At 40.7% G+C, this 13,973-nt stretch overlaps 1 protein-coding gene across 1 annotated transcript in view; it reads right to left on the minus strand.

Annotated features, from left to right (window-relative positions):
• The window catches only part of LOC127658449 (elongation factor-like GTPase 1), a 150,978-nt gene that overhangs the window by 124,628 nt on the left and 12,377 nt on the right, over positions 1 to 13,973 (minus strand). The window contains exon 11 of the mRNA XM_052147760.1: positions 721 to 843. Within this exon, the coding sequence (XP_052003720.1) occupies positions 721 to 843 (123 nt within the window). The remainder of the gene's footprint in view (positions 1 to 720; positions 844 to 13,973) is intronic.

The following is a 13,973-nucleotide window of genomic DNA, read 5'->3' on the forward strand; positions in this document are numbered from 1 at the left end:
GTCTGCCTCTCTGAGCTGCAGGTTCTGGAGAATCCTGCAATAAGCTTTATCCAGAGGCCCTCTCCTCCCCTGCCCAGCCAACCCAGTTCCAGTCTGTTTTTGGGACATCTGTTTCTCCCCTACAAGGTTGTTATTGTTTATTTTTTTAAAGCTTAATAAATCCTATTGAAACTGTGCTTCAGTCCTCGACTCTCTACTCCGATCTTGACAGCTCACCCGACAATGTTTTTTTTTTTTCATACATAAAAGTAAAGGGTGACTGATCTCCTTTTGTTTTTCATGGAAGACAGAACATTATATGGGTTGGGAACAACATAAGGGTGAGTAAATGATGACAGTACTTACATTTGTTGGTGAATTATTTCTTCATTCAGGTTGGTTAAAAAAATATCAATAGTAACTCTCAAACTCTAAATGAGCATCGGCTAACTTTAGCTCTTTATTTCAAGCATGCAGGTTCAATCCTAAACATTGTCTACCCATTGTGCAGATAATCATGTTATAATTAATAAAGTTTAAATTCCTGAGCTTGACCAGAGCATATTTCTGAAAGTCTGGTTATACTCTTTTATAAAAACACTTCCTTAAATTGCAACACAAGATATTGATGTTCTACAGATCTCAAAATGTACTGCATAACAGGAATGACCCAGATGGATTCTGGCTGTATGAAATGCCTATGAATCATGTCGTCTGCTGTAGCTGTCTACACACACTCACCTTTTTTTAGCTCTTGTGTCTTCTCGGGAAGAGAGTCAAATCTGCGGGCTCCCACGCTCATCAGTTTTTCCACTCTCTCAGCCACGATCTCGGCTGGGCTGGGCAACTTTTCACACACCATTGCTAAGTAACATGCTTAAAGAAAACTGGATCTTTCCATCAGTTGGATACAAATGGGTGGGGGGTCCATTTGCATGATTTTCAAATGTAATTGTAATGGAGGAAAATCATGTGGTGAAAGGGTTTCATGCAAAATGTTGGACATAGCTGAATAATATTTTATATTTACATATTTTTATTATATATTTAACATAATGCTGCATTGTGAAATATGCACTGAATATTAATTCATCAGATTATGTGATGTTTTAACCCACCTGTTTTTCTTGCTGTTGATTTTGTTACATAACACTTTAAAAGTCATAGGACACCAAAATGATCCCTATTCATGGAAACTGCCAACTACTTTCTATTCACAAAAATCAACAGGCAAAAGTGATACACCTGCCATGCAGGCCCAACATCACACATTTGCAAAGTATTTTGAGAATCGTTTAATTACATGTTTAGGGGAACAAGCAACACTTTACCAAAATCGTTAATCGCAATGAACTGTCATTCTGAGCACCTGTCAGTGCAGTAATTGCAAGGCGTTCCCATGTCAATCAAATCAGTGCAGAGGAAGCAGTCTGATAACGATCGGTTCTGTGTTTCCACCCCTTACAGCTGGTGAGGTCACAGCAGGACAGGTGATGGCTGAGGAGGTGGACAGAGCCAGTCAAGTGCCTGAATACAACTGAACTGACTAACGTCACTGGAGGTTGTGTATAATTAACAGTGGACTGTGTGTTGTATACGTTCTAATTGATTTCTATCCTGTTAGGAATTCTGTTATTTTCTTCCTTTTAGGTTCCATCTTATTAATTTCCTTGCCATTGTGTGAATAATAAAATTCAAATTAATAAGGTTTGCGTAACTGGAGTTTGTGTATAAATAACAAAGGACTGTGTGTTTCTAGAATTATAAAATATTTGTATAATTATTTATAACCCTAACCCTAGAATCTATACTCTAATACTTGGTTGCAGATATTTGGATACTTTAGTACAGAGGACCAATAAGTTAAACCAACCTTTATATGTCACATTAGGGATGGTAATAATGCCGGTACTTCAGTGCCAATAAGTCACTAAAATGACAGTAAAACAGAGCACAAACTCAATCTGGTATCTGAGTGCTGTCTGACCGGCAGATGGCTGCTTTCGTACACTTGTGTATTTGGGCATGAGGTTTGCAACTGCCGTTCTCGCTGTATTAATGCGATACATAATGTAAATGTAAATAGTGACAAAATATTAGATCTGTGCTTTAGTAATGCAGCCTAATGGCTCTACCGGTGTCTACTATGTCATTAATACTAATCAATCAACAATATTGATTAAATTAAATTATAAAAGCACTTACTGGTCTTGGCTGAATGTCTTTAGTAGCCCAACTGAACATCAACAAATGATTATTAGGCAGAAATAAAAAAATTATAATATAGGAGATCATTTTAATTTCATTGTTTGCTTCATAGTCAAACTATGATAGCATCGAATTAGTATTAATTAGAGCTGTCAGAATTAACTGAAGGGTGAGGGTCAAAATCCCTTGTCTCTTCAGATATATCAATACATATATATATATATATATATATATATATATATATATATATATATATATATATATATATATCCTTTTATATCAATATCTATCTGTATTCTGTTGCTTAACTTCTTTAATAAACTGATGAATTAACTATATGCATGATCACATAATCAATTCTATTTTCTTATGCATAACTGAAATATACTTTGAATCATATGTGTGTTGAATGCTAACTAGTCTCTTTTAGGAACATTCCAGAGTCTTTCTCTCTGTCCTGCACGTAGGCTGAAGGTCTTTTGGGGATAAGCTTATCTGTGATGCTCTCCAGCCTCTCAGGGGAGGGGGCCGGGAGAATGCGTTAATCACAGGTTCCAGATGTATTCTGTGTTTGATTGTTACCTTTCCATGACTAATTATATGGTTTAAAGTCCTATGTAATAATACCTGAATAGTAGAAGTGTGATTTTCTCTTATTATTTCTTTAGGGAAGAAATGTATGTTATTTCTACCCCTCTCCTCTGCCCGAGGAGTGAATATTTTATCTCTCTGTTTTGGTTTAAATGGCCTGATAACGTTGTGCCCTGGCTCTCTTGTGCCCAGAGAAGAACTATTGTTCGTCAGTATTTTGTGTGTGCGTTTGACCTTCTACCCAGGTTCTGAACCCAGGGATGCACACCAGGCCGACTCGAAGATGCCCCGCGACCATCTGCGAGGTCACTTCAGATGTAAATCTCGGGCTCGGACGACAAGTGCGCTGATTAATGTTGATAGGCCGCATAGCTGTCTATATGTTGTGACTTTATGGTCTTTTAGCCAATCAGGAGTAAAATAATGGAATGTACGTCCTTGCAAATGGTATAATTGATGTAAGATTTTGTGTAAGGTACGAGTTGGCTTTCGATCTCCTCGTGAGACTTTGCCGCTGGCTCTACCAATTTCACTGCAGACTATACTTCAGTAAATTTTTGATTCTTTAATTGAACTTCTCGACTCCTGGTCTTCTTTCTCCATATCTGGTCCGGGTCAAAACTGTTATACCCCTAACAGTTTGGTGGAGGATTCGGCGGGCAATCACTCCGTGGTGACATCTCTGGCAAATCAGCAAACAAGGTAGGAAGCTTTTATTAATTGTTAGGGCTGTCTGACTGGAAGAGATTTTGAAGGGGAGCGGGAGAGCTTCACTCCGACGAGGCGAGTGAAGAGTAAGTTAATTATACTATTGAAAGTATAAGAAGTCGCTGAGAGAGCTGTTAAGGGTTAAAACAGCAAACAGCGCAAGTGAAGCGTGCTCTGTGGGGGGCCCAGGTGGGCATTGGTGTAGCACCACCCAGGCAGAGTGCGTCCCTGGATGGGAGGTCCAGTGGCACCGTAAACCTGCTCAATCTCTTCCACCTCAGATAGGGGTACCCCGAGCTTAGTGAATCAGGCAGTTAGGGATTCAGATATTAGGTATAAAATACAATAGGGATTGTTTTGCCAGGGATGCATCAGGAGCAGTCCCAAGTAAATAAATAAATTATGACCCGAATTGTATGGATCAGTATATGTGACCAGGATGTTTGTGAAGAATACTTTGTGGTGTATTGTGTAGAAATCCAGTATTGTTGCTGCTATAGTTAATTTATCCGCGTAAAATATTTGCTGCTAAAATCTTTTCGGTAGTGATTTTCAACTGTGACCAAGAAAAATGACTGATAAAGGGAATTTTCTGAGTAGTTCTGACCAAAACAAGGAGGGCACACGCTGTAAACAGCTCTGCTCTGACGAGCTCAAATCAAAGAAATGTGCACAGCTCATTAAGAAAATGGTCAGTCAGGGGTTTGATTCTGATTGGAACGTCATGCAGCAGATTGACTGGCTGCAGAACAAAAAAGACGCTGATAGGGCCAAATATCTATCCATGTTTGCCTATTCATGGATTTGTAAACTGGGTGGTATACCTTTAAGCCATGAAAAGGCAATTCCAAATATGATGGACGGATGGTCTAGTTTGATTGCCCAGCGTGATAGAGTGGCAAACATTATTGGGCAGGAAGTCGGCTGTGATCTGTGTAGTTTGAGTAAGGGTTTCAAGGCTGTTTGTGAGAAGGCAGAAAATGCTGTGAAAAATGAGACAGTTCCCCGTGCTCCCTTGGCCCCCACCTTCTCTTCTCAGACTGCTCATCAGACTGATAATCAGACTGATAATCAGAACGATGGGCCATATGCTGAGGCGCACGGATTGTTTAATGTGGCTGTTTCGCGCCCCCCCACCTTATGACATTTCGGAGATTCCTGCCATGCAAGCAAAGCAGATTAAGAAAAAACCGGGGGTCGGAAATCTTAACTTGTCCCCCAGAGAAATGTCTAAACCCATTGAGACGGCATTCACCGCCCCAATCCGACATCAGGCTTGGGGAGGATTGAATACTGAGATGGGTGCTGGCTGGGAGGATGGTCAATGGGTCAGACTCACAGCGGCTGAGAAAAACAGTTTGCTTGCAGGGTTGGAACCTTTTAAGTTGTATAACCCAAACAAAATTCTATGGGACAGGCTAGAGGCCGTTGCTAGGCAACAGAATCTGGGGATGGCAGATATACAGTCTTTGGTTGAGGGTTTGGTTCCCACCAGCAAATTAAGGGCGGTTCAGATTGCTCCTTTCCACCCCAGAGTCCCCACAGATTGGCCTGAGTTTTGTGAAGCTTACTCAGATTACAAGATACTGCGTGAAAGATATTTTGGGTCGGGGGTCTTTTCCCTGGACCAGTGTGACACAGATTAAACAGAGGGCTGGCGAAAACCCCTTAGAATACATTGAGCGCTTAGCATAGCCTATGAAAGGTACTGTGCTGCAAACAACAACGCAGAAGATCTTGATTCTGCCATAGTGATAGAATCCGCTACAGGCGGATTGAATAAACAATACCGAGACATGTTGTTGAACAGTGCCATTGACATCAGATATTGGGAGGATTTGCTTCGTTGGTGCTCTGTAAGCTGGAGCCGTTTGCAAACACGTGATGATGATGTTAATGTGGGTAAAGTATCTGCTGTGTCAGTTGAAGTGGAAATGAGTCCCGCAATAACATAACCTGCTATAATTGTGACGAGAGAGGTCATACCTCTAGAGATTGTACCAAGCCTGTTGCCAGATGCAGAAATTGTAACAGAGAGGGCCACATTGCTAGACATTGTCATAGTGGTAAACAAAAAATCACAGAAATGAGAAAAAGGAATGTCCTAAAAATGATGTTTTTGTCAACAGTGATGCTCGAAGCTTAACTCTCTGACTACAGCTGAGCTCAAAAAGCTGAGGCAGCTGATAGGGGACGAATAGGGGTCAGCGGCCTCCGGTTCATGTAATTATGCAGACACCGCCCATTCATACATGCGTTGTTAGGAGGCCGGCAATGCCTTATTTTGATTGACATGGGCGCGACTGTATCAATTACAGATCTCGATCTTGAGATCACTTCTGAAACTTTGTATATAGAAGGTCTAAATGGCACAAATGTATATCATAAATCTGTTCCTATCCCTCTAACCATTTCTAACTCTGAAAAAGTCTATTGGACTGAATTTTGGGTAGGGAAAAATACTGTAGGGACTCTAATTGGTGTTGACATTCTGAAAGAACTCGAAGCTGATGTTTTGCTTTCTCAAGATAAGCTAGTGCTTGGCTGCAATGAAACAATTCGCTTATCTCAGAGTGGCCCCCACCATGAGCAGAGATGTGCAGTGGCTGAACCTGCTAGTCTAACTGAAACTCACCCTGAGTGGAAGTTTATAATTTCCAAATTTCCTGATGTATGGTCAAAAGATAAATATGATTGTGGTTTAGCACAGATTCAGCCACTGAGCATCCCAGGTCCTTTGCACGAAGCCAGAAGACAATATCCTTTGAAAAATGAGGCTCGAGAGGGAGCTGACACTGTTGTAGATGAACTATGCAAACGGGGGATTGTGATTCCCTGCTCCCCTCCCACTAACTCTCCCATGTGGCCTGTCAAAAAGCCGGATGGGAGCTGGCGTTTGACCACTGATTACACTTCTCTGAATTCAGTGTCTGAGAAAATGCACCCTCTGGTGGCCAACCCCGCAACTATCCTACACGAGATAGGATCTGAACATTGTCTTTTTACTGCTTTAGACATTTCTAACGGTTTTTGGACTTGTCCCCTAGCCAAGGAGGACCAAGGCAGATTTGCTTTCACCAGCAGGGGTCGCCAATGGACATGGAGTCGTTTGCCACAAGGTTTCTGCAACTCAACCAATCTGTTTCATCAGGTACTAGCATCCTTCATCGATCCAGTAAGAAAACAAATTGAATATGACGGATCTGTTGTCCTACAATATGTGGATGACATTTTAATTGCTAGTCCAACCAAGTTCAAACATTTGACTGCTGTACAGACTGTTTTGAATGCCCTCCATCTGAACCACTTTCTGATGCCATGAAGTTGTTCGTGGATGGTTCCAGCTTTCATGAACAGGGAAAACGCTTCACTGGCTGGGCTGTTGTAAATGAACATGGTGAAATTGTTGACTGTGGTTCTCTTTCAGGAGGAGGGGCTCAAGTGGCCGAGCTGGTCGCATTGACACGAGCATTGCAGTATGGCCAGGGGAAACGAGTCAATGTTTACACTGACAGCCGTTATGCATATGGTGCTGTTCATGACTTCGGCCCTGTGTGGAGACGCAGAGGATTTCTAACCACTGCCAGTCTGCCGATCTCTCATCAACAGCAGGTAAAAGAACTTATGAATGCCTGTGATCTTCCTGCAACAGGAGCAGTTATCAAAGTCACTGGACATGCAACGGACAATTCTCCTGAGGCCACAGGAAACCGAGCTGCTGACACAGCTGCCAGAGAGGCTGCAACACGGACTGAGACTTGCGTGAGTGTTATGGCTCTTGCTCCTCAGGAGAGTGAGACCCCCAGAGACCTTTTTAAACTCTATGATGAGGATGACCCTGAAGAGATAGAACAATGGACAAAATTAGGAGCTCAGAAAAATGCAGAAGGACTGTGGAAATTTAATGAGCGTTTTGTTTGTCCTGTTTCTGCTAGAACTGAACTAATGTCTTTGTATCATGGTTTGGCACATGCAGGTCCTGAAAAACTACATGCAATGATTTCCAAAACCTGGTGGTGGCCCCGACTGAGGGCTTCTTGCAATGATTTTTGTAAGAGATGTCTAGTATGCCTTAAGGTTAATTCTTCTTCTAAGCTGAAAATTCCCTTAGGACATGCCCCTCAACCTCAAGGGTTGTGGACACACCTCCAAATTGATTTCATAAGTCCACTGCCCCCTAGTGGAGGTTTTACATACATTCTAATCATTGTTGATATGTTTTCCAGATGGGTTGAGGCATTTCCACTGAGAAACTGCACCGCAGATGCAACCGCCAAGATTATGTTGAATTAAGTTTTCCCAAGATGGGGTTTGCCCTTACAAATTGATTCAGATCAGGGTACACATTTTACTGGGAAGGTGATGAAAAATGTCATGAAATTGATGGGGGTGAGGCAACACATTCACATTCCATTTAGGCCCCAATCTAGCGGATCTATTGAACGCACTAATCGTACGCTTAAAACTTAATTGAGAAAGAGATTGTTGGAGTGGGGGAAAGGGTGGCATGCGGCTGTCCCAGCGATTTTGTTAAGCATGAGAGCCAGCCCTAACAAGACTACACAGCTCAGCCCTTTTGAGGTAATGACAGGTCGCTACATGCGGCTGCCCCCTTGCAACATGAGGGACCATCCGGGCCTTTGAAAGACGCTTTACAAAATTATCTGAAAGCTTTGGATGACAGTCTGCGAGACACACGGGTTAGTGTTAGCACACGACAAGCAGATCGAGATAATGTTGAGCAAAAAGGCATGCCTGCTTTGCCTGAAATAGGTGACAATGTAATGTTACAGCGGAGATAGTTTCCCCTTAGGTCCGAAATTTGATGGGCCTTATCAGGTGGTATTGACCACTAACACCTCTGTTCTACTGGACAGGGGGTTTTGGGTACCGTATGGAGACATTGGTCACAGGTGAAACCACTTGAAAAGTGTAACAACTTACTACCTCGGGATCATTAAATGTCTGTTGTGTATGTTAAAATTCTAGAATTCTAGAACAAATGTTTTATCATTACAGATGGCTGAATCCGACGACATACTGAAGCTGCTAATTCTTCAAGAAGAAGTGCGTAGTGAGAGACGACTGAAAGTGAAACGAGCTTTCATCCGATTGGTACTTCCGCTCTCGTTGGTATTTTTAATTCTGATTGCTTTATCATTTTTGATGTGGTTTCAAATTTCAATTTGGACAGGGAGATTCCATGCGTTTTCAACTCATTGGGATTGTGAGGAGATCGATAACCGTCCATCATGGGTACAATACCCATGTCTAAATTCAACTGAGGGTCTAAATTTAATTCCGACCATGTACCAAAAGGTAAATGATCGTTGTTATCGTCTGGACGGAAATGAGACAGTGACCTATTGGCTTGGTCACTCCCCAAATTATCCCGATACTACCCTCATTATGCAAAAAGGACGGTGGATGAGGAGTGGAGGCGTTGACCAGTTTGAAGGAGATTTCAGTTCAATGAGCTGGATCCCTGACCACATAGCTCGTGAAAACATGAGTGCATGCTCTATACGAATGGATATGGTTAATCGATATTTGTTAAAATCTAGAAAAGGTGAGAGTAGAGCAGAACAAAGGAGGCGTCAGGTAGCAGATGTGAATGACTCCCACATGATTTTAGGTGGAAAAGCAGTGAAACTTCCGTTATACCCAAGTTCTCCTGATCCTCGCCACATCATGTCATACTATCTTCCCAAAGCTAAGAATGAACTTGGTTACAACAAAGTCGTTAAAGATGTAGCCCAAAGCTATATATACAGCAATATTGTGATTAGAGAAGAACCGGTGTCTGATGAGTATCAAACAGCAATAAATGATAAGGATTTGATGAGATGGGGAGTGTTAGTCCCAACTAAATGCCACATGATCCGATGGGACACTAATAGGGCTTACGGTGCAGTCTGTGATAGGTTAGGACGGATAGATAAAACTGACAGGGACAAGTTCGATCTGAATGGCAGTAAAAATGGTTTGCCTGTTATTAATGCTTTGTCCCTCTCTTGGCCCAGGTACACTAGATTCGATGACCCTTGGAAGGAGACTGCACATGTTGAGCGTTGTTTAGGTAAAGAAATTCAACAGTGGTTTGTTAAGATGTTTCCTCCTGAAGATGTTGATAAATGTAGAGAAATTTCTGAGAAGCTCACCGGTGTGAAGATGATGGAGATACCCTGGGAGGTGTGTAATGCTTCTTTTGTTAAGTCAGGTTACACTTGGGCTAGTTTTTCTGATGTGTTGCACCAGTATGAGTTTGCTAGGAACCTTGCTAACAGAACTGTTTTCAACATGGATCACTTGCATGATTACCTTGAAGATAAATGTTATAATCCTACATCGATGGCTTATAATGTGACAGCATGGATGCATTTGCAAGTGTTTAAACTGAATATTGAAATGATGTACACTCAAGCAAAGACTAGTCTGGTACCTTTAAAGTATGAGGAGCTGTTGTGGGACAATTATAAATCATTTCAGGTGAGGATGTGGCCTCAGTTGTCCGATGTAGCTATTGGAGATGAGTGGTTTGACAGGGCAAAACAATTTAGACAATTTCTGAGTCCAATTCCTTCAGTACAGGAAATCAGAGATCTAGAGTCTAAGACTCCATCAGAGGACTGTGCTAAACACAGGTTGACACACCCCATGGGTCCTGCATGGCGTCCAGTTGATAAGAGTAAGAAAGCTAACGAAGCAGAGCTGTCTCTTTGTGTTGCAGAGTTGAAGCAGAAGACTGAATATTTTCCTCGGTTGAAGGTGCAAACAGCTCAGCAGAAATTTATCACTGCATTTATGGAACAGATAAAAACTAATGATCCATTTGCAGGCTATGAGTATTTGAATTCTGTATGGCTTAAATCTAAGGGCACTCCATGGTATACTGATTCGGAACCTCCGTCTGCTATAGCAGTAGCACTGGTTTTGGCTTTTTCGGTAGCAGCAATATTTACTGACATGACGGAAACAGTGGAGGAATATGTGGAGGAAGCTTGGGAGGAGTTTGTGGCTGCGTCAGAGGATTTGGTCATGGGAGCTGTTAAATATGTGTTACATGCTTTTGGAGCTCTTTTGGGAGTGGGTGTCCTCTGTTTGTGTGTGTGGATGTGTGTTCGTTTCTGTTTTTCTTATGTATGCAGGTCTGCTTGCAGTAACTTGAACCCTTCCGAGGAGGAGAACCGACTGAGAAAACTGACGACACGCTTGAAAGAGAAACTTAAGAAGGATAACATCCATGCCCTGTTGTGAGTGGAAGGTGGGAGAGCCTTCGCGTGGAGACTGGGAATTTTTAGTATCCAGCATGTCCGCAATGAGGCGAAGAGACAAGTGTGACCCGTCAGGGAAGCATGCGTTACCACTCCACCTTCCGTAGTGACCTCACTTGGTAGACCAGACGTGGCGGTATTGGACCCCACATTGGTCTAAAACGGGGGACTGAAGGGTGAGGGTCAAAATCCCTTGTCTCTTCAGATATATCAATACATATATATATATATATCCTTTTATATCAATATCTATCTGTATTCTGTTGCTTAACTTCTTTAATAAAGTGATGAATTAACTATATGCATGATCACATAATCAATTCTATTTTCTTATGCATAACTGAAATATACTTTGAATCATATGTGTGTTGAATGCTAACTAGTCTCTTTTAGGAACATTCCAGAGTCTTTCTCTCTGTCCTGCACGTAGGCTGAAGGTCTTTTGGGGATAAGCTTATCTGTGATGCCAGCCTCTCAGGGGAGGGGGCCGGGAGAATGCGTTAAACATAGGTTCCAGATGTATTCTGTGTTTGATTGTTACCTTTCCATGACTAATTATATGGTTTAAAGTCCTATGTAATAATACCTGAATAGTAGAAGTGTGATTTTCTCTTATTATTTCTTTAGGGAAGAAATGTATGTTATTTCTACCCCTCTCCTCTGCCCGAGGAGTGAATATTTTATCTCTCTGTTTTGGTTTAAATGGCCTGATAACGTTGTGCCCTGGCTCTCTTGTGCCCAGAGAAGAACTGTCGTTCGTCAGTGTTCTGTGTGTGCGTTTGACCTTCTACCCAGGTTTTGAACCCAGGGATGCACACCAGGCCGACTCGAAGACGCCCCGCGACCATCTGCGAGGTCACTTCAGATGTGCGACAAGTGCGCTGATTAATGTTGATAGGCCGCATAGCTGTCTATATGTTGTGACTTTATGGTCTTTTAGCCAATCAGGAGTAAAATAATGGAATGTACGTCCTTGCAAATGGTATAATTGATGTAAGATTTTGTGTAAGATACGAGTTGGCTTTCGATCTCCTCGTGAGACTTTGCCGCTGGCTCTACCAATTTCACTGCAGACTATACTTCAGTAAATTTTTGATTCTTTAATTGAACTTCTCGACTCCTGGTCTTCTTTCTCCATATCTGGTCCGGGTCATAACTGTTATACCTCTAACATAACGGATTAACGCATACGATTAATTAAAGTTTAACGTGTTCAGTTTTCTTAATTGCAATTAACGCATTTACCGTTAATGCAGTATAAACACGGGTGTGAAGGGCAGAACCTTCGCAATGTGTCCACCCGGAGTCTGACACATACGCCACAAACAGGCAGCCGCAGAACCCTTCTACTAAGAAGAGCTTACAAGCTTAGCTTCATCGATATATTATATACATAGACACCTTATTAGCAGCTGTTTCTATGGACAGCGATTCATCTGCGCATCCACCATATTGGATAGGTCAAGAGATGTCCATCAACACATGAATGGAAATTGACAGCTATGGTCTGCAAAAGTCTTTTGTCACTTCCAGCCAACTTTCAGATATTCCATAAACATTGGCCAATATTGTAATTATATAAAATATCCTGACATCACTTTTAAAAAAATGTTTTCAATAAAATGTCATAGAAAACTGCAAATAAAGTCCTCTACAAATAAAAATATAATGGAAAACATACTGAAAATTAGCACCCAGTCAGTCGATTCATTTCATGATAAACTGTATCCAAACAAAAGCAGTTTATGCAGTGATCTGAGGATTTTTCTTCTTTCACTTGCAATCAAACAGCTCTCCTTGTCTGTTCAAAGACGGCACCACGGTTAACGTATCCAAACAAGCAGAATGAGGGATCTACGTATGCATGTCTATGCTTAGCTAAAAACGGTTGAACGCAGAGGACCTATAGACATTCTTTTTTGGTGGCCATCAAACGCTAGTTGACTGTTACGGTCTCTCTTATGATAGAGCCACAGAGATTGATATTTCAGTAAATAAAAGAATCTCTGACAGCACTTCCCTACCAGTAATAAATGATGGAGAAATGGGCTCTTAGCACTATTTGATGCAAAAAAAAACAAGCCCAGGTGGGACTTTTTAGTATTTTTCATCTTATGTAAAGCATGTTTTAATTACCACAGAATCGCAACAAATCTTAACTATCACCAAAACGCAGAATGAGACATCTTTGTTTAGAAGCGCTTTTCATGGTGAGTTCAAAGCGGCGCTCAGCGCTGATGGTGACACTCTGACAGAAATCATGAGCGCAGCTTCATGATTGCTGTAGTAAACTGTATAGCAACAGTCTACTGGCAGATTAATATTGTGGAGGATGAGAGATTAAGAGATTTAATGCCCATTGCAATTAATATGTAACCTATATGGGGAGACTAGTTCTTTCAATTAGTCAAACTTCCACTTAGACTTTGGGAAACGTTTAATGTTACTTGAATGAGCAATATTTTAGTGCATTTCTACCTATATTGTGGAAGGCTTTGTTTGGAAAATGTAAATAAAGCATTATATTGCTACATATATTTTTGTTTTCTTTTCTAAAATAAAATGTTTGAATTTTGAAATAAATTAAGTATATATATAGATAGAAATTTCAGCAAAATCTGTGATTAATCGCGATTAACTACAAAAAGATTAATCATGATTAAAAAACATTATTGACAGACAGCATTATATAACTAGTATTCATATTTTACATCTATTAATCACTCGGCACAGTGAAGACAAAAATGTAAGTAGTTTATAATATATTTTAATCCTTTTTTTTTCTTCCAAATTCTGAATATTTAATTAAATGATTGACACTGCTGTTAGGAACCTGCAGAAAGCCCTTACTTTAATACCATCTTCGTTCTATTGTTTTAATTTGCTCTATAACTTGTATATTTCCCCTGCTTCTTCACTGTTTACTACATTAAGAAACACATGAGGCAATGTGTACTTCATTTGGAAAAATTTGAAAGCTACATGCCATTTATTTATTTAGTTATTTATTATTTTTGACATGCATGCTATTTTTAACTTTTTAAATCGTTAAAACTTTTTAATTGTTTTTAAAATCATAATAGATTTTGCAATGGTATCAAAAATGCATTGGCATTAGTATCAACAACTGAAATTTTGTTAATGAGACAACCCAATGTGACTTTATTCCCAAACATAGTGTTATTAAATGTATTTGAATTTCCAGAAGGAAAT

This window comes from Xyrauchen texanus, chromosome 2 (assembly GCF_025860055.1).
Source record: "Xyrauchen texanus isolate HMW12.3.18 chromosome 2, RBS_HiC_50CHRs, whole genome shotgun sequence".
NCBI classification, from domain to species: Eukaryota; Metazoa; Chordata; class Actinopteri; order Cypriniformes; family Catostomidae; genus Xyrauchen; species Xyrauchen texanus.